Source organism: Mustela putorius, unplaced genomic scaffold, assembly GCF_011764305.1.
Source record: "Mustela putorius furo isolate JIRA1106 unplaced genomic scaffold, ASM1176430v1.1 tig00000275_pilon_pilon_pilon, whole genome shotgun sequence".
In the NCBI taxonomy this organism is placed as follows: Eukaryota; Metazoa; Chordata; class Mammalia; order Carnivora; family Mustelidae; genus Mustela; species Mustela putorius.
Genome location: NW_025421341.1, coordinates 31,754,297 through 31,781,953, shown reverse-complemented (window position 1 = coordinate 31,781,953; position 27,657 = coordinate 31,754,297). Strand labels below are relative to the sequence as shown.

General features: G+C 43.5%; 1 protein-coding gene across 2 annotated transcripts in view; it reads left to right on the top strand.

The window, feature by feature from the left end:
• Positions 1-27,657, top strand: part of DNER (delta/notch like EGF repeat containing) — a 312,134-nt gene that overhangs the window by 185,133 nt on the left and 99,344 nt on the right. For both annotated transcript variants that reach the window (XM_045078829.1, XM_045078830.1), the window contains exon 6: positions 16,933-17,086. In XM_045078829.1, the coding sequence (XP_044934764.1) occupies positions 16,933-17,086 (154 nt within the window). The remainder of the gene's footprint in view (positions 1-16,932; positions 17,087-27,657) is intronic.

Below are 27,657 nucleotides of genomic sequence, written 5' to 3'. Positions count from 1 at the left end.
TGGTCTTTACCTGAAGAGATGGTCCCCTGATACTGCCTTGACTGGCAGTTGGCCAGAAAGCTACCACCTCCATGACCAAGGGACAGGACAGGTGTCACCCCAACACTGTCAGACCGTATTGAGCCATCATGTGGGTTTCTTCCTGCAGACTGCCTTTTCTTTGTCTAAGAGTAACCCCAAGAAAACTGGCCCAAACTCGCATGTCTGTTACTCATCAGCATCAGTGAACTCATTCTATACTCAACTTTCACATAACGGACATTGGAGACTAAGATCAGCATTTGACTGAGCCACCAACATTACTCTTTCCCAAGTTTACAGTGGAGGAGAATTTCTAGTTTAATAACTCTGAAGTTAAACAGAGTATTTCCAAGTCAATCAGGAGCAGAAGAGCTGGCTTCAGAGGGGGAGGAGAAAGCTCTCCCTGGCACTGGGCAGGTGCTCAGTAACGGATATGTGGAAGGAGGTTACCACAGGCCCCCAGGGGCTATCGCAGTGAAGGCAAGGATTCCAACTCTATATGACTATACTTGGTTTCCACGTGATTCTGGGCAGAAAGTTCAAGCCGTGTTTTAAACTTAGAGGTGATTCTATGATATATGCAGGGAGATCTCATTTAGGGCTTAAGTGTGGACGGAAGGGCACAGAGCATGCTGGTGTGACAGGCTTCCAGGAGTGTGCAGAGGCCCTGGCAAATGTAGAACGTTCCAGATTTTTCCGGAATAGAAAGGTCATTAATTATGTAGGACACCAGAACTGCCGTTTATACATCTTGTTTTTGCAGTCACGACATTTTGGCAGGAAACATTGGGAAAAAGAAGCACATGAACACAGCAAATGCTGGTAGCAGCTGACAGAGTACCGTTTATACATTCCATATATAATGACCCATGAGTGTTGAGCTCTATAGCTATAGAAAAACATAAAAATTTTTGCTTTTTCTCTCTTCATTATAATTCAATAACTGCTTTCTTTCCTAACTCCACTAGAATGATTTTGGGTTTTCTTTCCTACTAGTCTTTTTTTTTCTTAAATTTTTAATTTCTTTTACATGTTTTCATCACATTTTGCCTATGTCCTTTTTATTTGTCATTATCTGGTTTTGGTTTAATTTGGTATATATGTAAGAGCTGGTGAGAAAAGCATCATAGGCAATCACCCTCAAATGGTGTCAGTGACAGAGAATTGAACAAAGTCATATAAATCGAGCAAATTGCTACAAGGGACATTAAAGTTAGTGGAAACTGTAATATGGAAAGAATGAGCTCTGTGTCATGAAAACACCAGTCGAAGTGATGAGGCAGCCACCTGCGAAGGAAGTCTGTAGGGGTCTGGGACGGAAAGAGAGCCTTCAGCAAGGTGAGTGGCAAAGGTAGTAGTTGACTTGAACTTGGATTAACTGACGGGCAATGCTGTCCCACCAGCCAAGGTCACAGACTGTGGGAACTCATCCTGGAATCCAATCATTGCTCTCCAAGCTTGAATTATTTTCATTGATTTTTCTTTCTTTCTTTCTTTCTTTTTTTTTTTTTTTAAAGATTTTATTTATTTATTTGACAGACAGAGATCACAAGTAGGCAGAGAGAGAGAGAGGAGGAAGCAGGCTCCCTGCTGAGCAGAGAGCCCAATGCGGGCCTCCATCTCATGACGAGATCATGACCTAAGCTGAAGGCAGAGGCTTTAACCCACTGAGCCACCCAGGCGCCCCTTCATTGATTTTTCAACCCAAGCTTGCTGCTCTATTTTGGAGGATTTCTTTACACGTGCAAGATTTGGGGGATTAAAAAGAAGTACTATGTTGTGATATGTAAAATCAGAAACAGCTGCCAGATTTAAAGGAGTTTTGCCTGTAGGGCTCTTTCAGGTTGCTAAAATAAATACAAGTGGAAGAAGTATGGGCTTCCGTATTTAGATGAGTTATAATATTATACTTCCATTTTTACCAAAAGAACAATTCATTTTACCATTTAATCAAATATACCCCATTAAAGGCAGCTTCGTTGAAATTCACAGGGTAGACCATCAGTTGCTTTGCTGTATCCTATTAGAAAGGATCTTCCACTGACCTTAGCCCTGTGATGCGGGCATTTTTTTCACCCAAATTACTGGATGCGGATATAAAGACTCTCAGGAATTAACTTAAATGATTTCAGTAAGGGCTGAAATTTCAACATTTTATAGGACTTCCAAAGGCACTAACATTTAGCTTCATTTTGATCAGTAGGAATCATTTTTGTCATCTAGCTGGAGACAGAGTTCAAGGCGACAGCAGATACTCATGTGTTTGAGGAGAGCTCTCCCTGAACTTGGCACAGACAAGGTCAGTGTGGACTTCCACATTGGTATAGACCATGCTGAGGCTTCATGGCCCTGTGGCAGCCAGTGGACATGTCAGCAGATCAGAGGTCAAGGTCTGACTCTGGCACTTACTGATACTGAGTTGCTTAATTCCCCAGAGCTTTATAATCACAGTGATGTACAACCAGCATCTGTGAAAGCTTGGGGTTTTTACAGGGAGCCGAGAGGAGGAGATGGGCCTTATCCCAACGATGGGAATGGTGACAGGGTCCACGTCACAGAGTCGAGGCACCTGCAAGACCAGGGCTTATCTGGGACACATCCCAGTGGACTCTGACATGAGATCATTTATGTGAAAGTGTTTTGTAAAGTCCTTTACAGATGAAAGATGGCACCCAACCAAAAAAATGGTGCTTGTTACCTCCATCACCGGCCTCCTTCCTGTGACCCTTGTTGCGCTCGGTGCTCAGATCCACTCATCCTTGGAAGTTTCTGCCTCCACTCGTCCTCTTTTGAACTACCCAGGAACACTTCTGGCTTGCACAACTGACTTTGACTGACTGTAGTGGAAATCGTTTGGGGCCAGACTCATGTTTAATTTCCTTCTCAGAGTCCCAATTTTAAAGGATAATTGTTAGGAGAAAGTTGATGCTAAAATTTCTGAATCCAAGTTACTAGCATGTGCTCTGTACACTAGCATTTGGGGGCGGGATTTGTTTTGTTTTTAAGACCTGTGCTATGACAAGAGTGCTGTGGGCCACAAATAAGTAGATGACGGGTTGACTGCCTTATTTCTTACCTGTCGTTTTGAAGTGCGGCTTAGTTACGTGAATTTTTAATTTTGCAGTTAAAAAAATAAAACTGTTGATAAATATCACTTTTAGCCCAAAATACTCATGAATATGTAATTGTTCCCCAAAGGGAGTCTTGTTTAAAGAATCTTCTAAAAAATACAAAAAGCCATGGTTATCTGCCAGCGATAGTCAAAGAGGTACATTTATTTTGAAATTTTTATTATGAAGGGCTTTACTTCTGAACAGAAGATTCTTGATTTTTTTTTTCTAAAATGCTTTTAAAAAAATAAAAGTAACTTGACATTGGTTCAGTGTAGTTGCCCCTGAGTGGGCTAGGGGCGAGGAGGGGCGGGTTGCTGCGCTGGTGTAAGATTCAAGGATGTCTAGGGAGGTCCTTTCATCCCCAATTTTCTTGACACACCAGGCTGGAGGGATGCCTGGAAACCTGTTATTTGAGCTTAATTCCTGTGTAATAAAGGCCTGATTTCCTATTTAAATGCAAATGTCCCTAAAATGGTATCACACTAAGGTTTTCTCTGTCATTAAAACTGGAGTAGCTTACTTTTGTAAGGGGTTGGTTTTAGTAGGAGAGAGAACAGTAGATAATTCTAGGTGTTGGATATGAGAATAAGGAGCTGGGTTCGGGGAGGTGAGATTTGTTAGCAAATCTGAGCCCTGTGTTTGGCTTTCATTTTTCCCCAGTTTTAGATATAGGGGAGGCTGGCGTCATTTGAGCCAGTCGTCTGAGACAGATGTAATGCCAAACACTCTAAACTACTTTTATTCTGGGGGAGCCTGAGAAAGTCTAGAAACACTCATCTGATGACATAAATGACTTGGAGCCCTAGTCCATAGCAAAAGCCCATTTATGCGTTACTCAGAAAAGAGAGGAATTTGGGCCAGCTAATGGGTTTTTTTTCCCCTTTCCAACATGACTATCTAAAAATTATAATTAGGAAACATTATTTGAGGTTGATTCCCATACTGAGGACTGCCGTGGATGGCAGCCACATGGTAAGGTATATTGGCCTTTGTCAGAGACTATGAGCATGAAAGAGGAAGACAGCTTGAAGCTTTTCTTTTTTTTTAAAGATTTTATTTATTTTATTTATTTATTAGAGAGAGAGAGAGAGATCACAAGCAGGAGGGAAGGGTATAGGGAGAAGCAGACTCCCCGCTGAGCAGGGAGCCTGATGCAGGGCTCGATCCCTGAAGCCTAGGGTCATGACCTGAGCTGAAGGCAAACACTTAACTGACTGAGCCACCCAGATGCCCAAGAACTTAATGTTTTTGTACAACACTTACATGGATCTATGTTTAACCCAAGGACTTCCACACCCCACAGTCTTCTGACATGAGATTTCATCACCCCATCCAACGACAGACATACTGAGGCTCAGGGGAATTAAGTATGTATTTTCTTTTTTTTCTGAAGACCCTAAATCCAGTATCCTATTCTAAGAGTCATACGTGCAATGGAAAAGAAACTATCAGCATCAAAAAAGGTTAAAATATAATACATGGACCAAGAAATTTTGAAAGGGAGACATGAGCAGTGTTCATGTTCCTATAGTCAAAATCTGTGTGCAGACTTTTCTTTCTTACTCGGACCTGGAGGATTAAAGTAGTCCATGGAAGATATCATTTCATGTGAATATTATAGATTTATAAAAATAGTCTGAAAGCAAGCAAGATTTGTCATGCCTATGAACTAAAGTAATTCTTTTGGCACTGTGAGTTAGATATTTTGATGAGCTTTTCCTGGAAATTATTAAAATGATTTTTTTCTAATTATCTTGGGGAACGCATTTATTAGATATAACCTGCCTTTTGTTCAGGATTAAAATGATGAAAGCAGCCAATGTTTAATGAAATAAGATTTAATTAAAATGAATGATAGGGCCTTCCCACCTTTGTGGTTTTATTTCAGTTTGTGTCCATGTCCATTCAATAAAGTAAGAAATGCATTCGTTAGATCAGGAACTCGGAATAAAATCTTTGACAATAACATGAAGAAATAGGTTTTTTTTTCCCTTCTCCAAATACTGAGGAAATGTTTTTGTCAAATTCTATGGTGTCAGGGATTATATAATCAAGGCAAAACTTTAGGAGTTTAGTTTAGGACAATTACTCTTACTTTACGAGTGATATATTCTTATTTCAATAGGAAATCAAGGGGCTGAAACATTGCTCTTGCTTCCTTACAGAAGGCTGAACTGATCCCTTCCACGAGCTCTTCTGTGTTTTGCTTATTTGTCCCGACCTCTCTCTTGGACTGGATTTGAGCCTATCCACAAAAGTACATAAACTATAAAACAACCTAGAGAGGAGGAAGACAGATGGGAAGGGGAGGCAAAGAAGAATTATAGGTCTATGGGAAAATAAAGCCAGCTTAGTTGTACATGTACAGAGGAAGACCCTTAGACTGGTAACGGTTGGAACTGGGGCGCACATGCTTCGGTGTGGTGTGGCCCGTGGGTGTAATTGACCACCCATGTAAGGAGTCTGAAGGGCATGAGGAGAAACAGGGAAAACAGGGAAGGGGAAGGAGAGAAGAAAGGAGACTGCAGACCCAAGGGTTTCCGCTAGGACACCTGTCATTTAGGTGGACATCACACAGTTGGACTGCCTCCCCATCTCTGAATTTTGGGTGTCAAATGGGGACAAAGGTCTTGAGCCCTTGAGATCCTAAAAGGACAAAAGATGCCACTCAGGACTGACCTAAGAAGAGACCCAGAGCAATCGGAGTGTTTGAAACAGTCAGGGCAGGGAGCTGGGGCTTCTCTCTGAGGGAGCAGGTACTGTACCTCTAACATGGGCCTGGTGCAGGCAGCTCCTGTGTGGTCTCCCCATGTATTCGAGCGCTGTGGTTTACTTTCAGTGTCGTTTCTTTCAATAGGTCCTAGAATCAGATTTCCTGGGCTCAGATTTCAATTCTTCGATTATTAGCCAGCAGACCTTGGTCAATTGACTCAGCCTCTCCTTGCCTCAGTTCGCCCAAATACAGTACTGGGATAACAACTGCAGAGAGGATAATTGCATTTTTCAAAGCCCTTCTAATAGCACCTATTGAGTGTTCAAGAGAGGTATTCGGTAAAGGTGATAGTGATGATGACAGTGACACAGATCTATTTCTCTAACTAGCTTGTCAATTCCCGGAACACATGAACTATGCCTTCAATGTCTCTGTACGTGCAGTGCCAGCCTCTCCAGAGGGCTGTTGTTCAATGCGTGTTGTGTATACTGTAGGATAATGACTTCTGTATGCAAGCATCAAATATTTGTGAAGGACTGAGGTGGCATTTGAGGAAGATGGCTCTGAAAATAGTTGGAGGAATAAGCCAGAGAGAGTGCATGTCCGTGCTGGGCTGAATTGGCAAAACTCACATGTTGAAGTACTCACCCCAGTGGCTGAGAATGGGACTGTAGTGGTAGATTAGACCTTTATTTATTATTATTTTTTAAAGATTTTATTTATTTGACAGAGAGATCACAAGGAGGCAGAGAGGTAGGCAGAGAGAGAAGGGGAAGCAGGCTCCCTCCTGAGCAGAGAGCCTGATGCGGGGCTCGATCCCAGGACCCTGAAGTCATGACCTGAGCTGAAGGCAGCGGCTTAACCCACTGAGCCACCCAGGCGCCCCAAGATTAGACCTTTAAAAAGACAGTCAAGGGGGGCCTGGGTGGCTCAGTCGGTTAAGTGACCAACTCTTGATTTCAGCTCAGGTCATGATCTCAAGGTCATGAGATCAAGCCCCACGTCGGGCTCTGTGGCCAGTGCAGAGTCTGCTTGAGATTATCTCCCTCTCTTTGCCCCTTCCCCCTGCTTATGCCCTCTCTAAGTCAATCAATCAGTCAATCAATCAAATTAAAAAAAGAGACAATCAAGGTGAGACAAGGTCGTATGGGTCATATAAGTTGGGTCCTCATTATGGTGATTGGCGCCCTTACAAGAAGAAGAGACTATGACAAAGACATTCACAAAGGAAAAGGTTTGTGGAGACACAGGGCAGCAATAGCCATCTATGAGCCAGGGAGAGAAGCTTCCAAAGAAACCAGCCCTGCTGACACCTGAGTTTTGATTTTCCCGGTTTTCTGAAATGTGAGATAGTAGATTTCTGTTTGAGCTGCCCATTTGTGGTCCTGCATTATGGCAACTCAGCACATGGATGTGGTGAGAGTAAGAAGGAAACCCATGAGGCAGATGTTAGCACCCCAGGGAGACATGCGGTCACTTGCAGATGGGGAAGGATAATGGGGATTTATGGCTTCCATGGGACTGAAACCGAGATGCATCAGATCGAAGAAGATTGTGAGAAGACTGGAAGCCAGCCTCCTTCAAGTTCTCACTCAGTGCATACATGCCTCCATCGCCCCCCCTTCTCAGGATGGTGTTTGAACCACACCCCTCGTACTTTGTGTTTGAACCACACCCCTCATACTTCGTAACTCAATTCCTTGCATTTTCCAGTATCTTAAATTGTAAGAGATATCTTTGCAAGGAGACAAAATCCACTTCTCACTGCTTCTGGCCAGCTGTGTGACCTAGAACAAGCTACTTAAACTACTGTTTATGAAACAGAAAAATCATTCTGATCTTGCAAGACTGTTGAGAGGATTAAGTGATCTTCAGCATGGTGCTTGGCTTATGCTGGGCCTTTCTTCAATAAACGGTGGTTGGGTACCCTGCCCTGTCTCCATCGGATTCCCATCTTTAGAAGAAGTTTCCACTCATCGTCTTTGCTTTACACTTAAAAATGTAACTGAAGGGCACCTGGTGGCTCAGTTGGTTAAGCGTCTGCCTTCAGCTCAGGTCATGATCCCGGGCTCCTGGGATTAAGCGTCCCCGCATTGGGCTTCCTGCTTAGCAGGGAGCCTGTTTCTCTTCTCCCCACTCACGCTCTCTCTCTCTGTCAAATAAATAAATAAAATCTTTTTAAAAAAAGTAACTCAAAGTAGGTTTTCCATCTGAGGTGACTTGAGGAAAATGGTAGGAAAGATCCTTATTCTTCAATGAATTCTTCTCATCAATAATGTATATATCAAAGTGTCTATTTTATTAAAGCTTTTTCTTTACCATTTTCTTTTCATGTAGCAAAGGAAAGAACTAAAAGACTAAATGGAATTTTAAAATAAGAAATTAAAATGGCATGTCATTTACTTGTAGAATGGGGCTGGTTTTTTTAATAGGGAAATTCAAAAAAGATGAATTTTCAGTGACTTTTTTTTTTTAAGTCAAACTTTACTTTTGCTAATGGATTAGTACTTTTCATCAAATAGATACACAGATACTGGTGAACTGAAGATCCAGGCTGATTATGTGGAAATCTTGGGCCTAATTATGGCAGTGCTCAGCCTGTTGAGAACAGAGAAGTTGCCAGGATATGGTTAGAAACCGCTTTTGAATGTCTCCATTCTGCCAATCCATACATCCACTTTGAGACGGAAAGCCTTTTACAAAATTTCCTGAAGGACATTTACTTTCTTCTCCCTTGAGTAATAAAGTAAACTTTGCTGTCCTTTGGAAGGAAAGAGCAGGGCTCATTTATTATTGTTCCTATTTTTCAGAATTTAACATTTAAGCCAAAGAAATGAATTCTAGGAATTTTTGAATGTCAAGTTTTGAATTTCATATTTAGATGATCTCCATGTTTTCTAAGCTTACTTTTTTTTTTTCTAATAAGCAGTTATGTTTGCAATTAATGAATCCACATAGAAGAGGGGTAGTGTGTTTAAGGTTAATGGGAAATAAGATAACATAAGCAATGTGAGCATGTTGTTTAAATTCCATGCGTAGTAAATGAATAGTAAGACCTAGCAGACAGACAAGAATTTTAAAAATGTAAATCAGTGAGTTTTCCTTTGAGGTAGTTTACAATGTCCCCAGCAGGGGGCAACACTTTGTCTCTCTGGTTGGGCTCCAGGGATCTCTGTATGGCCTGGACTTAGGAAAAGGCATGTGTAGGGATTTTCACATCGTAATAGGAATTCTCAGATAGTGTCTTAAATTTTATATCCAAATAATCCTTTCTGTCTTTTGAAATACAAAATCTGGGTTTTTTAGTAAAATACAAAATCTGCCTAAAAGACTGTGCTAGTTCTGACCCATTAGTTATAACTCACCTATGCTGAATCATATGAAAATGTATTCTGTGATGACTGCTTTTTATCTAGGTTTTAGTATCTATCAGTGTTAGAGGGCTTTTGTTCTGTTAATGTCCCCGGTTCTTGGTCATGTTGTTTCAAAGAATGAGGAGTAGATAAGACGGAGAGTGGGGGGCAACAAGCCAATTTTATTGAGCAAGAGTGTAAAGCTCCCGGAGAGCAAGGGGTCCCCGAGAGGGTTGCCACCAGAGTTTCTAACTTTAGGGGTTTTTATGAGCTTTTTTTGCGGAACTACCTTCAGCAATCAGGGCGTGCTCAAGTCGTGCCAGTCAGGGCTTCGGTCACATATCTGTCTGCCGATTAGGTTAATGTCCTGTGCTGAAGGTCTTTTTTGGTTGACAGCTGCGTGCCTGGGTTTAACTTAGGTCTTAACTGCCCCTTGCCCATGATATTGACAAATGCTTTGTGGTTAATTGTCTTATTTCAGGACGTTTTGCAGAAGTCATTTCTGCAAAGGCCACACAGCAGAATGTCAGTGTGGTTCTGTCTAATCTGCAAAACAGAATGTCAGTGCTCTTTGATCTTAACTGTCCTGACTCCATATTTTCTCAGTGCGGACCCTGGCCCTGACTACCTACCTGCCCAACTAGCTCCTAACATCAGTTATGTGATTTCAGACCCAAATGACCACCCAGCCAGGTTCCCAGGAGCTGGAATAATAGATCCTTGGCTGAGGTCCTTGCCAGGATGAGGCTCCTGCGGCCTCCATCTGCACAGATCCAGGGTCAGTACATCTTGGGGTGATGGGATAGCTCAGGCTGGAATCTGAGTGATCCTGCATTGTTACATGAGACAATGGGGATTCACGGCCTTCTTTCCCTAAAATCTGCTTAAGCTCTGAGCGTAAGGGTCTGCAGAAGGCCCCTACTTGGGGAATCGTCTTCATGAACAGTTGCACTTGGAGCTCTCCCATTAAAAGAGCAGGAAGAGGACAGAGCTTTCTATTACTAGGAAGCAGACTCCACGTCTTGATCCTGTATCTAGAGAATTCATCTAGAGGAGTCTGAATATCTACCTACAGGCTCTGCCAAGCAGGAATTGCTTTCCTTGCTAAGGCCTGGGTTGGGTGTGCCCTGCCTGTGGCCTCTGCCTCCTGGGGAAACAGAGCAGCCAAGCCTTCCCTAGCCCAGAAATGGCTAAACTTCAAGAAGACTCTGCTGTTTGGAGGCAACTGTGTTGACTTACCTGATTCTTGTTGCCCACCGGAGAAAGCAAATAGACCTCTGGGGCAAGCAGAACTTTTCCTGACATTTGGAGATGAAAGAAGTTTCTGGACTAGGACTTAACATCGAGGGAGGCTCCGTGACATGCACACAAGGTTCTCTCCAATATCCCTGCCATAAAGGCAGGAGCAGACTCCACAGGGAGGAGCTGGACACAGAATGCAGAGTGTGATTCTCATTTTCTGAAGTTTTATCTTTCCTTTCTTGGGACTTAGCCAGACCCTTAAAATAAAAACAATGTACTTCCTTATTGTGAAAAATCTCAAGCTTATCCCAAAGTGAGAATAATTTGGCAAGCGTTCATGTCTGTGTCACCTATCTCCAACAATGACCCGTTCATTGGCTAGAGTTTGGACCTTGCCGATGTTCATACGTTAAACTACAATTAGCCCAGATGTTGTTTGGAAGCGGGCTGGCCCCTGGCAGAAATGGAAATTGGCCCAGGAGGTCCTTTAGCCAGGAATGGCTCAGAAAATCTCCTTTCCCTTCTTAAAGGTTGAGGGGTCCATTACTCACCTTCTGGCTTGGAAATTACCCTCCACATTCTATTCCAATATCCCCTTGTGTAAGAATGTGTGGACAAAGAATCTGTAAGTGACTGTGGTGCTGTCTCAGCGAAACACGAGATCCTCAGAGATAGACAAGGACGTGGGGGAAGAGGACCCCTTACCTGCGCAGGACTCTTCTTGAAGATGATTTCAAACAGCCCCTGATGAAGTCAGCTTAATTCAGTGAACAGTTGAGCATCTATTATGTATGTGTAACTTAAGTCCCAGATGTCAAGGACCCCCAGTCCTAGGGGAAAATTGTCTAATCAAAGTTTTCGAGTCTGCCCAGGAGTCATTAGGCACTTTACGTATAAGAGATATGTTCATCCTTCAGGAAGGATATTTTTATTCAATTTTGAAACCTTACTTGAACACCTTTGGTATTCTTTTTTTTTTTTTTTAAGATTTTATTTATTTATTTGACAGAGAGAGATCACAAGTAGGCAGAGAGAGAGGAAGGGAAGCAGGCTCCCTGCTGAGCAGAGAGCCCGATGCGGGACTCTATCCCAGGACCCTGAGATCATGACCTGAGCCAAAGGCAGCGGCTTAACCCACTGAGCCACCCAGGCGCCCACCTTTGGTATTATTCTTAAGACTAAAAAAAATTAGAATCAGTGAACCAAAAGGATAGTCAGTGACGCCGACAAGGAAGGCAGGCAGACAGCAAGAGAGGAAGTAGACAAACTATGCAATCTGGAGCCAGAACCAAAGTACCACAGTTATTGGAGTTATTTTAAAGTTGGGGTGAAGGGCGCCCCATGTGCATCTCTGGTACACGGACCAACACGGTGATGAGAGGACAATATTCAGCTACGCATGGGAAAGGCTTGAAATCGATGATACACATTTAAGCCTTGACCTTACACTCACCGGCTGGGACACCTTCCAAAATGTATCTGACCTCCCTGTGGAGTCTATTCTCAATTCCTAAAATGGATGTGATAATAGCCACCTGACAGAGGTGGTAAAGATTAAGGAGATAATTCAGTGTCAGCAAGCTCTATAAACAATGAGATTCCGTGTCCAGTCAGCTGGGGCTTTTGTGGTCATACCGATGTCACAAGGACACCAACAAGAGATAAGTGTATTTTCTGGATACTTTGTTTAAGGGATAGAGTAAGATAGAATGGATGAATTCTGACCCTGAGAGAGAGAAATAAAGCTCCTCAGAAAACTCGTCTCTGTGGGATGATTTGTTCGTGACGAATAGGCTTTACTGAGAAGTGACGGGTGCAGAGAATGAAACGGAAAAAGTGAGATGGGCCAGATCGTCAAGGGCCTTGTGTGCCATGCTGGGGAATTTGGACTTTCTTATCACACATTTGACTCCATATTTCATGAGGTTCTTGGAGTATTAAAAAATACAAAAACATAAGTTAAGGGAAGATGTAAATTAGAACGTAACCTCCAAGTTAGAAAGAGGACAAAGCCATAGAGGTCACAGAGCTCGAGGTAGCTGTTCAAGTCGAACTTCTGGTTGACTCTGAGCATGCTGTGACCAAATCAAAAAGGAGGAAAAAAATGGGCAGTCACATGATCTGCATTGTTCCTGAGGACAAAACATCAGCTCTTATGAGAAGCAAAACTTTTACTGGCACTTAACTGAGCGAATTTCTTGAGGAAGACTTTATAAAGGAGGCCCAAAATGATGTGTGGTGAAGAACGTTCTCGCCATCATCCTCACTGTAAACACAGTAGGAGGCTTAATGGGCTTGTTTCTTATAGGGCTCCTCTCTTCCCCTTCCCAACTTTAATTTCCCCCATGGTATTTATCAGCTCACTTACTACATTATTTACTTGTTCATTTTATTTATCATCAGTCACCTACACTAGATTATTGTTTCTAAGAGACAGTCTTGTTCATTTGTGTGTTTCTGGGTCCTAGAACAGTGCCTGGCCTGGCACATGGTAGGTGCTCAGTCAGTATTTGTCGTGTGGGTGAACAAATGAATGCAGGTGTGACTAAAACTTTTTAAACCTCCAAGTGAGCTTCCTACCACCGAGAAATTTCCATTAATGTACAAATGGAATATTTGATGTCAAGCTGTTGGGGAAATTGAGATTCTGCATTGGGTTTTAAGATTAATCTCTGAGGGTCACTTCTCATTTTACTTAAAAAAAACTTTTACATGTAAATATACAATGATTTTGCAAGGAAATAGCTTTCTGTAATTTAGCTAAGCTACTAATTTTATTTCTGAGTGGAGAGAAGGGCAGAGCCAACTGTGTGCTGAGCAGATAGCCTAACGTGGGTCTCCATCTCTAGACCCTGAGATCACAACTTAAGCCAAAACCAAGACTCACTCAACCAACTGAGCCACCCAGGCACCCCGCCCCACTAAGCTACTAATTATAAGAAGTCCATTTTGTCTTTTATGCTGGTTAAGTCAACTGGACCTAGATTAGTGCTGGCATAGTGGGTTAATCTTCTTAAGGTTGGTATAACAGTTTACAACTTTCAGTGATCACAGTTTCCCACAACAAAGATGCTAATAACATAATTTCCTAGTAAATATTCATGGCTTCTTACAAATCAAGTCTTGAAACTTAATATTAAAACAAACCTCTTAATATTTTTAAGAAAGCTCATTGCTCTTAGAAAATAGATTTAGGAAGAAATCTAACTTTATGGACCATATGATACAGAATACATAAGAACTGAAGTAGAATTTTATAGTCATGGGTATGTAAACATTTGTTAATCTTCCTTATCCATCATTCAAAGTTTAAGAATCAATTCCATGTTTTGTTTGGTCAAAAACAATTATTTCAACAGTTTCTTAATGTTACTTTCAACATTCTGGCTTAAAACAAAGCCAAACAAAATGTGTGGCTTCTGTTTCAGCTTTAGATTTAATAAAAGCTAACTTGAAGATATTTGATTTGGTGTTTTTAATAATTTATTTCCACAAGCAACATATTTTCCATGGGACAAAGCTGATGAATTATATGCAAAATGTATCCCCCAAATAGCCAAAGAAATTGATCTGCAATATGGAACTGCTGGATACAAACCAAGTAAATTTCAGAGGACAGCTGCCAAAAATAATGACACATAGTAATTTATGAAGATCCTGAGGCCCATTTTGGAATTGTATGTGGCCAGCATGCACAGTGTTTACATTTCAAAGGCAGTCAGGAATCTGCAGGTACACCGAGGACTCCAGACATGTCCCTGCAAATATCAAAGGTGTACTCTGTTGCACATTTGGGCAAGGACGAGATTTTTCCTTTAAAGATAGTTCTAGAGAAAGAGTTTCCTATTTAAAAGGCTGCCTTTCTAATAGCCTTGATGCAGCTTCTCCCAGCTTTGAACTACAATGTCCATGCAAATGCACACAAAAGGGGGGGAAAAACCCACCTCACAATATCATGAAAAAGCAGATAGGGAATCAACTGTTGCTAGCTGGCAGAGGGAATTTCCGTTTGCCACAAAGAGGTGCAAGAGAGGATGGAAATAGAAGGCAGAAAATTTAACTCTAACTGAAGAAGAAAAGCCATTGCTTTTATTCCACCTGTTCTGGTTTCTAAGATATAGTTGAAGAATGTGTTCTTAAACTTAGGAAGAATTGATTATGCAGATTACAAAGATTTCTCCTGTTCCCTTAACAAAAAAATATTCAGTTAACCAAAGAAACACACCTACACAGTATCTGGCCATTTGGTAGAACTAAAGATTGTTTGACGGGTGTCTTGACTGGTTGCTGAGGTCACAAGTCTGTCCACTCCTGGTTTAGTCACTTTCGGCAAGTGGCATCCTGTTAGAGTATAAGCTATGATATCAGTGTGCAAGGGACAGTTTTTCTTAGAAAAGGTGTCTGTTGGGGATGGGGCAAGTTAGATGGAAAGCACTAGAAGTATAGCTACAAATAGATTGTGTCCGTAATACAATTTTGCTTAATGTGTCTGTGGGCCTTCCTTCCAGGAATGCAAGGTTGAGTGAGGTCTAGGGCATCTAAACAGTCAGATATTGCTAGACAAAGATAAAAAGAAATAGATACAGTTTTTTAAGAAGCTAAAATGGCATTTGATAAAATTCATTCCTCATTCTACCTTTCTGCTTAGTGATAAATTCTACAGATCTCCCTTTGAAATCAAGCTTATTCTAGAAGAACCAGCAATGAAACCATGAGGGCCGGAAAAGGCCGGGGTTGGGGGAGGGGGCGGAGAATGTTACCATTATTTGCAATTGGCACACAATTTGGGGGGGGTGTTGTTTTATCTAGAAAACCCAAGAGCATCAAGTAAAAACATGACCAATTGAGGGCTCAGTGTGATGACCAGTAATAGAACTCAAGCATTTTATATACCAGTCATGATTGCTAGCAAGTTTGATGGGTATTACAGGAAAAGGATGAGGAAAATATTTTGTGTGTGTGTATATATATATATATATGTATCTCAATCAAGTTTAATATATAAATACATATATATATATATATATATACATATATATATATATATGTATATATATATATATGCATGCCTGGGGGGTCAGGGCCCTGGTTGGGGATTTTGAGTTAACAACACCTGGAGAAGAAGGGGAGAGTCTCTGAGATTAGAGACAGGGGACTGGGGCTGGGGAGGGGGAGGTGGGAGGCAGGGTGGGTTGGGGAGAAGTTATGGGTGGGACTTCGGACCAGTAGGGATTTGAACTCCTGCCTGATGTGGAGGCTTGGGGAGTGCTGGGAGGATGCGGTTTTCTGTTTTGTTTGATTTTTTTAAGTATTCTGTTTTGTTTATGCCGTTCTCCTTTGCTTCTTCCAGGCCCTCTGCAGTAACAACCTACATTGCTTCACACAGGGTTTGGAGCCCCATTAGTGGGTGGTTGGTTTGTTTGTTTGTTTCAGATGGTCACCACCCCCAGGCATTAAGTATGAAGAAAAGATCAGGAAGGCTCTGTTTTATTTGGATTTTACAACTATCTCAGGAATGAAGGTTCCAACCAAATGCAGTGCTCTGGGTCTGAGTTATGGTCTTTCACTAAGATAGCAGGGACGCCATAAACCAAACAAGACATTTACTAGAATTATACTCTTTTTAATCTTCCCTTGCACTCAGTTTGTCTGTATAGCTGTGTGTTGACGCTGAAGGTAACTTAGAAGGTGGTTCAGTAAATTCCCTGCGTGCTCTGGAAGGTGGTCAGGGCGGGAGATCTGAGGAGGTGTTTGTTACAAGTGCTGTGGATGCTACAGGAGCTGAGCTGGTTGGCTGACATCTCGTTTCACGGCTGGAGAATAATCCATCCGCTCTAGCAAGACAGAAAATGGTCGGGGTAAATGTCAATAAAGAAAGAATGAGAAAAATACATGTATGAAATTAAAATGTAAGACAAGGGGCGCCTGGGTGACTCAGTGGGTTAGGCTACTGCCTTCGCCTCAGGTCATGATCTCAGGGTCTTGGGATGGAGCCCCGCATCAGGCTCTCTGCTCAGCAGGGAGCCTGCTTCCCCTTCTCTCTCTGCCTGCCTCTCTGCCTACTTGTGATCTCTGCCTGTCAAATAAATAAATAAAATCTTAAAAAAAATGTAAGGGAATATACATCATTTCTCTCAAAGCTATGATTTTGATCAGATCAAAATATAAATGACATGATTCCAGCATTCAGTATTGGTATAATTACAAAAAGGAGCGAGGCGGGGATTAAGCCGCTTCCTTCAGCTCAGGTCATGATCTCAGTGTCCTGGGATGGAGCCCCGCATCAGGCTCTCTGCTGAGCAGGGAGCCTGCTTCCCCTTCTCTCTCTGCCTGACTCTCCGCCTACTTGTGATCTCTCTCTCTGTCAAATAAATAAATAAAATCTTAAAAAAAAAAAAAAAGGGAGCGAGGCTTTTGAACTTTGGGATTTCCAGCCAAAGCGTACATTTTAGAGGTCTCATGTAACATGTATGGTATGCTTGTGTTTTAGGCAACATTTTCCTGTACCTGTGAGGATCAGTATGTGGGTACCTTCTGTGAAGAATTTGATGCTTGCCAGCGGAAGCCGTGTCAGAATAACGCCAGCTGTGTGGATGCAAATGAGAAGCAAGATGGGAGCAATTTTACCTGCGTCTGCCTTGCTGGTATGATTTCCATAGATGAGTTATTATCGATCTCTCTGTAGAAGGTACACTTATTAAGGGTGGCTAAGTAACATATTGTCCAGCTGCTAGACAAGGCAACTTTAAATTTTTACAGATTGTCTCAGGCTGTGCTTCACAGGCTTGGGAATGGAAGAGTGAAATTCACATGGGGATAGACATCCTGTTCCTTGGCTGGCTTTCTGACACCGGGATGCTTCTGTCTTCGCGGTCCACCATTTTTATCTTGGGAAATGATATGTTTGGTCAAAGAGAGGTCTGGACATTTCAGAAACAGTTCTGCAAATATATACCAACTGTGGACTGGGACTGTGTGGGTGATGACGCTCAGTAACAAGAAAATTCCAGGACAATCTGTGCAGGTTGCTGTGTCAAGCCACCTCATCTTCCCATTGATGTTAATTTCCTTTTGTGTATGTTCATTAGGCCAAGTACACTGTTCTCCTCAGTGGGGGAGGTCTTCAGTGTTCCTTGATCAGTATGGAGGATTGGTGGGCATTACTTGGAGACCAATGGGCAACCAGTAGGAGAGCACAAGCTAGTGCCCCCAGATTTCTGTGCTCTGCAGTCATCTTAATTGACTTATTGCTTAGCCAACTCGATTGTTAACACTCAAGGAGCAGGAATGGCATTTCCCAATGAACATTCTGATATAGCTATTTTGATACAGCTTAAAAGCAAATACCAAATTCCTCCTTTTTTTTTTTTTTTTAACCATTAAATAACATGCAAAACTGGCATCACCGTTCCTTTTTCTGTTTCATCTCTGGTTGCCAACATCTGCCTGATGCTGTAGGAGTTGGGGAAAGCCAGAGGGATGGAGTAAAGGGACAGTTGGAGTGATGAAGTCTTTATTTTAAGAAACAGGATACAGAGGTGTAAAAGTTTATAGACAAAAATTGAAAGTTCTTCACTCATCTTTCCCAATCCAAAGCATCAGTCAGTCACTGGGGTAGGTTAGTAATCTGGTATATTCTTTCCAAACCTGTGTGTGTGTGTATCTCTGGGTGAGTGTGTGTATTTCTCTTGCACACCAGATAATTAAGTATTTTTCTATATGCTTTTTAAAAAACATGGTTACAGTATACATAATTGTTCTATAACTTGCTTTATTCCATGTATATTACATTTATAGTAGATCGTAGAGAACCTTTCATGTCAGTATGTACAGATTTGCCTCATTCATTTTTAACTGTTTCAGTGTGTCTCCTAAACTTGTATCTCCAGATCATCCTCCCTCCAAGCTCACCTACTGGTTACCTGACATCTGCCTTTGGATGTCCCTGGCCACCTTAAGCTACGCCATTTACAAAACCAAGCTCATCATGCCCCCCTCCCACCTGCTCAGCTTCTAGTGTTCTAGTTCTATAAGACAGACATCTGCAAGTCATTTGAGGTGCCTCCCTCTCTCTTTGTCCACACCTCTTCTACCTCCAAGTGTTCTCCATTTGACCATCTGGAGACCTCGCAAATCCAGAACCCTCTCCACAGCCCCACGACTGCCACCCCCAGGCCAGCTACCTCTACCCCTTGTCTGTGCTGCTGAGGTCATCTCCCACTGCTTGTCCATACACTCCTGACTGTGCTACATGCTGAACCAGCATGATTGTGCCATAGGGAGCCCCCCTTTTGTCCCCATATCCTCTCTTCTCCACCTGGTGGCAGGTGATCATTTTCCTCTGCAGATCTGGTGTGATTGCCTTCCTACTTCAATCCCTTCTTCCCATTGCTCTTCGGTCCATGATCTGTCCCTTACCCCCCTTTCTAGCCCCACCTCACCCCACTGCCCACCTTGCTCTGGGCCTGACCATCTTGGCCATTCCTGTCCCTGACAGCCCGAGCTTGCTCCTTCAGCTGTGGGCCCACCTCTCCTCTTTGTGCCTGGATGGCTCTTCCTTCTGCCTCCCTTTGACCTGGGTAACTACTCCCAGGTTTTTGTTTCAGTCCTCTGTGAAATGCCACCTGTCCTTGGGAAGCCTCAAGCCTCACTAAGCATTTCAAGCTGGGTTCCCTCCCTTTTCTCCTTTCATAACCGTGTGGTCCTTGCCTTGACAGCCTTCATCTGTTTTCAGTGTTCATTTACACGTGTGACCTTTTGATGACTGCCTGTCTTCCCCACCAGTGTTAACCTCATGGGAGTGGGGCCTGAATCAATCTAGCTCATCACTGTATCCCACAGGGTCTGACAAATCATGGGAGCTCAATCAAGGTGTTGATAAGGTGAATTAATGGAAGCATAGGGGCATGGCCTCGTGTTTTAAACCATTCCTCTAGTGATGGATATTTAAGATGTTTTCAATTTCTCTTTTATAAGTAATGTCAGAACAAATAAAGAACCTTCTGGTCTCAGTCGGGTGGGTAGGTGGAGCTTGTCACTGTTTGGACTGAAATGATTTCAGTTTGATATTTTACCCAAGTCTGTTCTTAAAGGGCATGTCTCCATTTTATGAAAGGAACTCATGTGCACTGAATCAGAAGGGTCATAAGGCAGGGTTGGTGATGCTCTCTCATCTTGTCCATAGCCTGCTTTTTTATATATTTACTTAGCTCTTTTAATAATGTAATAATCACTGGTGAAATCAGCTTCAAAACCAGAAGTTCAACCCTATAACTAATCATATAGTCTCCTCACTAGCCCTTCCCTGACTTCCCCTTTCTATCTAGGGGTCCTGATCATTCTGAACCTTGAGTGGATTAGTCCTTTGTTTCCCTTTTTATAAAGTTTTAATATTTACAAATTTTTATAGAAGGAATTAGTTTTGCTTTAATTGTTTTCCATTTATAAAAACAGCACCATGTGTGAATGCTGTTATGGTGTTGTGTGTGTAATTCTCTGGTATTTGAGTTCATTCTTTTGGGCTGCTATGGAAAGTTCCATTCATCTATTTGCCCGTGGACAGGGAATGATGCACATCTGTGTATGTGTCTCCTGTCATGTACGTATTTACAACTGTTTCAGGTATCCACCTCAGAGCGGAATTGTTGGAACATAGGCTATGTAACTTATCACTTACAGGAGGTCACACCACATTCTTTTCCCAAGTGGTTGTGCTAATAAGTACTCGGACATGTGATGCATAATTGGTTTTGTGAATTCATATCCTTTTCAATGTTTTGTAATGTCAGAAGTTTTAATTTTTGCTAATGGAATGGTATGAAAAGGTATCTCAGGGTGGTTTCTGTATTTTGTGGTTCACTAATGACACTGAGCTCCTCTTCATGTTGTTACTACCTGTGTGTGTCTTTCCTATGGAATGCTATCTTTCTGTCTCTTGCTCCTGTGTCTGTGTCCTTGTTTGTTGGTAGAAGTCCTTTGTTTCTTTTTGATACTAACCATTTGTCAGCTGAATGAATTGCAAGTATTTTCTCCAAGTTTGTATGTTGTCTTTTCACTTTGCAGGGTCTTTGGATGCGCGGACATTCTTACTATGTTTTGCAAAGTTTACTTCTCTAGTTACTACATTTTTATCCCGTTTAAGAAAATATTTTTTTGCTTGAAGAGTTAAAAGACATTAATCTATATTTTTCACCCAGCATTTCAAAATTTGGTTTTTGCCAACCTTTAATTAAAATGAAATTTATTTTTGTATGTGTTGAGAAAGGGATCTGATTTCATCTTTTACTATAATTTTATTTTTCTTCTTCTTTGAAAGTACCCCATTTGCATCAATATGGAATATTATACCTTATACCTCCATATACCTTATACCTTATACCTCCTTAAGCCTCCAACAGAAGTAGGAATAACTGGATGCCTAATACACTTTTAACTGTGCGGACTCTCAGGCATTTCTTCACTGTCAAGGTTTAGCCATTGATTTGAAATGTTCAGATTTTTGCTTCTAGTGGGGAAAAGAACTTCACCTTTATCATCTAAGACGACTTAACATCTCCCATGTCAATAGCACATCCTGCCTAGGTGGCGCATATGTGTATATAGGATATTCCTTGGGACTTCTAATAATACCAATAACAATAAAAAATACTTTGACTCTCAGTTGGCATCAGGGCCAGGGAGTTGTATTATAAGAATATGAATTTTGATAATTCTACTTAGACAGACTCAGAGATGGTTTGGTGATTGCCAGTAAACTCATCAGGAACCCAGGAGACAGCAGGCAAATTGATCTTGATTTACAAAATGATCATCTTTTATTTCTTCTATTACAAGAACAAAGCTATCTGATAATACCACATTTGTAAATAACAGCAAATTATGGTTCTAATAAGCTATTTCTAATGGTTGTCCTATATCCTGAATATCACACATTTAAAACTTCCAATCTTTAGAAAAAAGGTATAGATACTTTTGTGCATTGGTCACAGTTTAAACAACTTTAAAAAATAATATACATAATCTGCACTGACATTTGATCACATAGTTCCCTAAGGTACTTGAACAGCATGTGGTTTGCTTGGAGTTCGCCACTTGTGAGAAAATCCATCTATCCAGGAGTCCTTTCTCATTTCATAAAAGTGTAAAGCAGTCATAGAACCACAGTTTTCCTCAGTGTCTCCTGCTGTCCTTGAACCTGCAGTACTTGCCTTCTGTTTCCTGAGGTGGCCTTGCCTGGGCTGGGGTCTCTCCACCATCCAGCCTCTGTCAGGGTCTCCTCGACTCCCAGCAGCTTTCCTTCCTTGCCTTTCACAGAGCTGGGTCTGTGTGCTTCCCTTCCCCAGGGCCTCCATTCATCCTCATGTTCTAGAACAGATCCTAATTCTGAGCTAGAAGAGATATAAGAAAGGTTACCCTGGTACCCTCGCTCTTTGCTCATCTAGTTTTGGACTTTGCCCAGCTGTTCTCTTAAGCAGGGTTCTACCTTCTCCATTCTCCTTCCCTGTGGGACAAGCCCCACCCCCTTCTAGCGTCTAGCTCCGCCTCTCAATAAGCTGCTCACTGCAATCAGTACATGCTTGGCCAAGAATATTTAGGGTAACACTTGACTGTACTGGAATAATATGTCAATCACCAAACCTCAGTGGCTCCCAAGAAAAGGTTATTTCCTGTCATATCGTAGTCTGAGGAAGGATATGCATGACACTGGAAGCTCTGAGACCTCTCTAAGAGACCACATGCAGAGACAGAAGCAAGGTGCTAGAAGTTGCAGACACTCTGAAGGTGCTAGAAGTTGCAGACACTCTGAAGGATAGCATCGTATTTGAAATCGTTGTAACCGCTTGGTTTTCAGGTGACAAGAAGATGTGAACTCCCCAGTGACACTGGTTGGGCGTGATGAGGTGAACAGGTTGGGGCCATCCGTGAGACTTAATAAAGACAAGTTTAGTGGCAAACTAATGTGAGGGACAGAGTCAGAAGGGTCTCTTATTTTTAAAATTACAGCATAGTATTTAAGAGCACAGGTTCTGGAGACAGAACGCCCAGATCTCAATCCCAACCAACTAGACCTTGAACATGGGCTGTTTCCCCTGTTTGTTTCCCATCCAGCTCCAGCATCATACTGTTTGGTCCAGAAAAAGATTCCTGGACACCCTGCTTTGTTGCCTGAGGTTTCGTGAGTCCCAGGTGCTAGAGTCAGCCTCGTGGTCTAGACCCTGACCCATCTGCCCTGTGGTGTAGACACTACCTGTCCCCACTTGACCATAGCCTCTAGAACCAGCAGTTTTCACGCTGCTATATCCTTCCTGTTTTCTAGTCCAGCTCCTCGAGTGAGTTACACAACCTCTCTGGGCCTGCTTCTTTGCTTCTGCAAGATTACAGCAACCCTCATCGTGAGTTAGGAATGTCATGTGAGAACCAAGCGCCTGATCTGTTTCTCACCCATCTCCAGTATCTAGCCCAGTGCCTGGCACATAGTAGGTGCTCAGTAAATGTCTGCTGACTAATGAAAGAAAGAGCAGAGGGAGAAGAAATTTTAACAAGGTGCACAGATGTGTAGTAGGGACTCACAGCCCTCGCCTCTCCTCTCTGGGCTCCTCCCTGTAGCACACATTGTGTGTTTTTACCTCCCACATCACACTTGGCTGGTTGAGGGCAGCAACTGTTACATTCTATTCCTTTTTACTTCTCTGCCCCTGTCGGTGCCCAGCCCTGGGCCTCCCACAGTCATAGACACAGAATACATGATTACATTGAAATGTAGTTTCTTTAATCAGGATTCAGTTTATAAAAGCCTTCTAATGTTGAGAATATAGTTTTTCCTCAAAGGAGCTATTACTTTTTCTGAAAAGAGCTGTGATAAATCTTCAAAACTGTCACTGCCAAAATGTTATTAGCATCAAGCAAAGCATTTTTCACCTTCAGAGCACTTCACTGTTCCAACTTATTGGTGATTTCAGCCCATTATAAAAAAAAACAAAACAAAAACCCAAATTTGTCATTTCTGAGGCACAGAGAGCGTAGCGTGTGTTTCCGTCTCAGCTCTACCCTTAAACACTGAGTGTTGCTCAGGGATGTGGCCAGAGCCCTCTGAACAGTGAGTTAGCAGCAGGTCACCTCCTCCTGGAGTCACCTCCTCCTGGGGACACATCCTGAGTAGGCTAGGCTGTCCCTGCTCACGCCCAGCCTCACTCACCTCAGGAAGTCCACGTGTGAGCAGGTGAATGGGGCTTTTTGGCTAGTGGCTTAGTTCAGAAGTTCAGAGTGGAAGGCCCTATTGAGACATTTCACATAAGTTGAATTATTCGATATGTGGCCTTTTGTGTCTGGCTTTTTTCGCTTGGCGTCACATTTTCAAGGTTCCTCCATGTTGTAGTGCGTCACCAGGGCTTTGTGGCTTTTTATGGCTGAGTAACATCCCATTGTGTGGAGACACCATCTTGTTTATTTGTTTGTCCAGTGAGGCACAGTTGGGTTGTTCCCACCTTTGGGCTGCTGTGGACAGCACGTCTGTGAACCCCGCCCTGGGTATGCCCGCCCTTCTCTCCTCCTCCCCCACGGCCACATGCTCCCAGCCTCTCCTGTCTTCCTCGGTCTCTCTGCCGTCCTCCGTCTTCCCCCTTCATCCCTGGCTTCTCATCAGCAGGGATTCCAAGGTCTTGTCTTTTTTTTTTTTTTTTAAGATTTTATTTATTTATTTGACAGACAGAGATCACAAGTAGGCAGAGAGGCAGGCAGAGAGAGGTGGGGGGGAAGCAGGCTCCCTGCTGAGCAGAGAACCCAATGCGGGACTCGATCCCAGGACCCTGAGATCATGACCTGAGTGGAAGGCAGCGGCTTAACCCCCTGAGCCACCCAGGCGCCCCTCCAAGGTCTCATCTTAAATCAAGTCCCTAATAAACAAAAATTTAGTAAGTCCTTGCCGCTGCCTCCGTACGGGGGTCTCCTCCTCCCCCTCCCTCTCGCCTGCCCCCGTCCCCCTCCCTCGTCTTCTCATCACTGCCACACACTGGTTTTGCTCCAGACTGGGATTTCCTACCCATTTACTTACACTTCCCTTCTCTGTGTATTGTGGAACTTCTCCGAGGTCACTGGTGGTGTCCTTCCCACCAATTTCCAAGTCTCTTTCTTTGTCCTTGTCTCTTCGAAGCTCTTCCTGCCTGGCTTACAGAACACTGCATGTTGTCTGCTCTCCTCAGGCTAGCCCGGCCCTCCTCCCCTCTTTGCTGTCCCTCCTCTCTCTCAGGAACTCCTCCTCGTTTGCCTTGTCCTGCTGCCTTTCTCTGCCTTGACAGCAGTCACTCGTGCTGAGCTGTCAACTCTCAGTGTCTGGGTTTCAGATCCTTGCTTCCCTCCTGTCACCTCAGTTCCAGCACTTTCATGGACTTGGCCCTGATGCCCTGCTAATGCCTCAGCCCCTCCTCAGACGCAACAGGGTCCCACACATACCTTCAAGCCTGACTTCTTTCGAGGGTTCTGGTTTCTATCCGCCTTCCTATCACCACCCTTGATGCTCAGGCTGGGAGCTCAGGCCTCACGACCCACTCCCTCGTCTTATTTATCTCTGGACGGTCCCCAGGTTTGCTCTCTTGAGGGTGATTTCCCATGTGCCCCAGCTCTCCCCTGTGCCTCCGCCGGTCCCCAGTCTGGGCTGTTGTCACCTGCTGCTGGAGTGACTGTGATAAGCCTGCCCACCCTCTCCATGGTCCGCCTCGCTTCCAGCGGTGGCGCTGCATTCCAGAAGCCCCGGGCTGGCGATGCTGAGCAGGACTGAGAGGTCAGAAGGCCCGAGTGCCCAGCCTGCTCCCCTACTCCTCATTCTCCCTGGGACTTCAGGGCAATGACGCTTTGAGGCTGAGGTTTCAGAAATGTGACTGGCCCAAATGCCCGCTGCTGTTCCTGGATATAAGCCAGGAATGGAGGCCCTACACAGTGTGCAGCCACTGCTTCCCCTGCAGGTGGTTTGGCCTTAGCTCCTCTGCACTGTCCCTGTCTGGTGAACCAGCGTGGATCCCGTGGGACCCTCAAAGCATCCTTTTCCATTTCCATTCTGCTAAGACCTACACCCTGCCCACCCTTCCTGCCTCAGGGCTAGCCTTGCTTGGCTCTCAGTGTTTCCTTCCTTCCTTTCTTTCTTTCTTTTTTCTTTTTTAAAATATTTTATTTATTTATTTGACAGACAGAGATCACAAGTAGGCAGAGAAGCAGGCAGAGAGAGAGGGAAGCGGGCTCCCTGCTGAGCAGAGAGCCCAATGTGGGGCTCGATCCCAGGACCCTGGGATCATGACCCGACCTGAAGGCAGAGGCTTTACCCCACTGAGCCACCCAGGTGCCCTGGATCTCAGTGTTTTCAAACAAGCCTCATGAAAAGGAAATAAAACATACACGAGAAGTAAAGAAATGTGGGGGTTGGATCTATGGTCCTGGGTTTGATTCCAGGCTGAGCTGCTCACTGACGCTACCTTGTTCCCTTGAGCCCCAAGTTCTTCCACCTGTGAAATGGAACAAGTCTCGGCCTTGTAGGAGTTAAAGAGAACATACCCACATGCACATACAGTACAAACACACAGACACACAGACACAGACACACACACACACAGAGGCCCAGAATGGGGGATTCACTCACAAAGGACACCTTTTGCAACCTGCAAATACTAGTAAGAGTTGGGAGGGACGGGCACTGTCATTCTCACTCTCTCCCTAGACGCTGTGCCCATGCCCCCCATGTCCCTCTGGAGTCCCCCATTTTTGTCTCCACCACAGCACCTATGCTGAAGAAGAAGGGAGGAGAGTTAAGCTCTCCCCCCAGATTGAAGCGAATGAGGACAGGAGGTGACCAGCCTGCGACACCCCTTCCCCACGTCTGCCCTCTGTTCAGAAACCTTCAAAGATGCCCCATTGGGAACCCCAGCTCCTCGGTGTGTGGATTGGAAACCCTAGCCCCGTCTTCGTCCCCTACCCCTAGTCAGTGCATCTGAATGGGTCTGATTTGGCACTGTGTCTCTGCTTTAGCCCACCCCGTGTGTTTGTTTCCTAGGAACGCGTCTTCGCTCCTTTTCCAGAGTGGGAGCTCCCTGCAGACAGGGGCTGCATCTAAGTCTCTTTTAGTCCCTCTGACTGTGAATTTTTCACTCACGCAAAATGCTTTTTTTTTTTTTTTAAATTTTATTTATTTGACAGACAGAGATCACAAGTAGGCAGAGAGGCAGGCAGAGAGAGAGAGAGAAGCAGGTTCCCTCCTGAGCAGAGAGCCCAACGCGGGGCTCAATCCCAGGACTCTGGGATCATGACCTGAGCCGAAGGCAGAGGCTTTAACCCACTGAGCCACCCAGGCGCCCCACAAAATGCTTTCTTGAGGAAGGAATACCTTCTCTGTAGTTTGGCTTATTATACAAACCTAGAATTTAATTGATAAATGTCTTTAAGTCAGTCCCTTAACTTGTTGGTCTCATGGAATAAATTCTGAATTTAATGTTTTCTCCCTTTTGGTTTCAGTTTCTCTTGGGGGGTCGTCAGAACATATTTAAAGGAAGGAACTTTTTTTTTTTTTTTAAAGATTGTTTTATTTATTAGAGAGAGAGAGAGAGAGAGAAAGTGTGAGCATGAGTCGGGTGGGGGAGAGAGGGAGAAGGAGACTCCCCGCTGACTGGGGAGCCAGACCTGGGACTTGATCCAGGACCCCAGGATCATGACCTGCAGATGCTTAATGACTAAGCTACCCTGGTGCCCTTAAAGAAAGGAACTTTTGAGAAATATCTCCCCCTTTGTAATCACCAGATTAGGATCTATTGGTGTCACACGTTGCTTGGCCTATATCAATCTCATGATTTCTTATTTGGGTTCTAGGAAAATGGAATGAAAGAGATTATTTTAGAAATAGCCATGCATGGTGCTTACATAGTCATTAATTACTTTATAATGAGAGCCTCCAGAGTCCCTGGCTCTATGCTAGGGGCGGGGGGGGGGGGAATCAGCAACACCTGCTCTTAAATACTAGGAAAGCCGATCCAGAAACAACGCAGTGACAGGCACAGTCATTCAGCCTGGGGGCTCCCAATCACAAAAAGAAAAAAAACCCATGGCAACAGTATAGTCGGGAAAGGCTTTTTAAGAGAATATTTGACTTTCACTTTTTGATCTTCTTCTTTTGTAATCTGTGTCATATGTACAACTCTTAAATGGATAATATTAACATTTGATATTTTAAAAAGCTGCT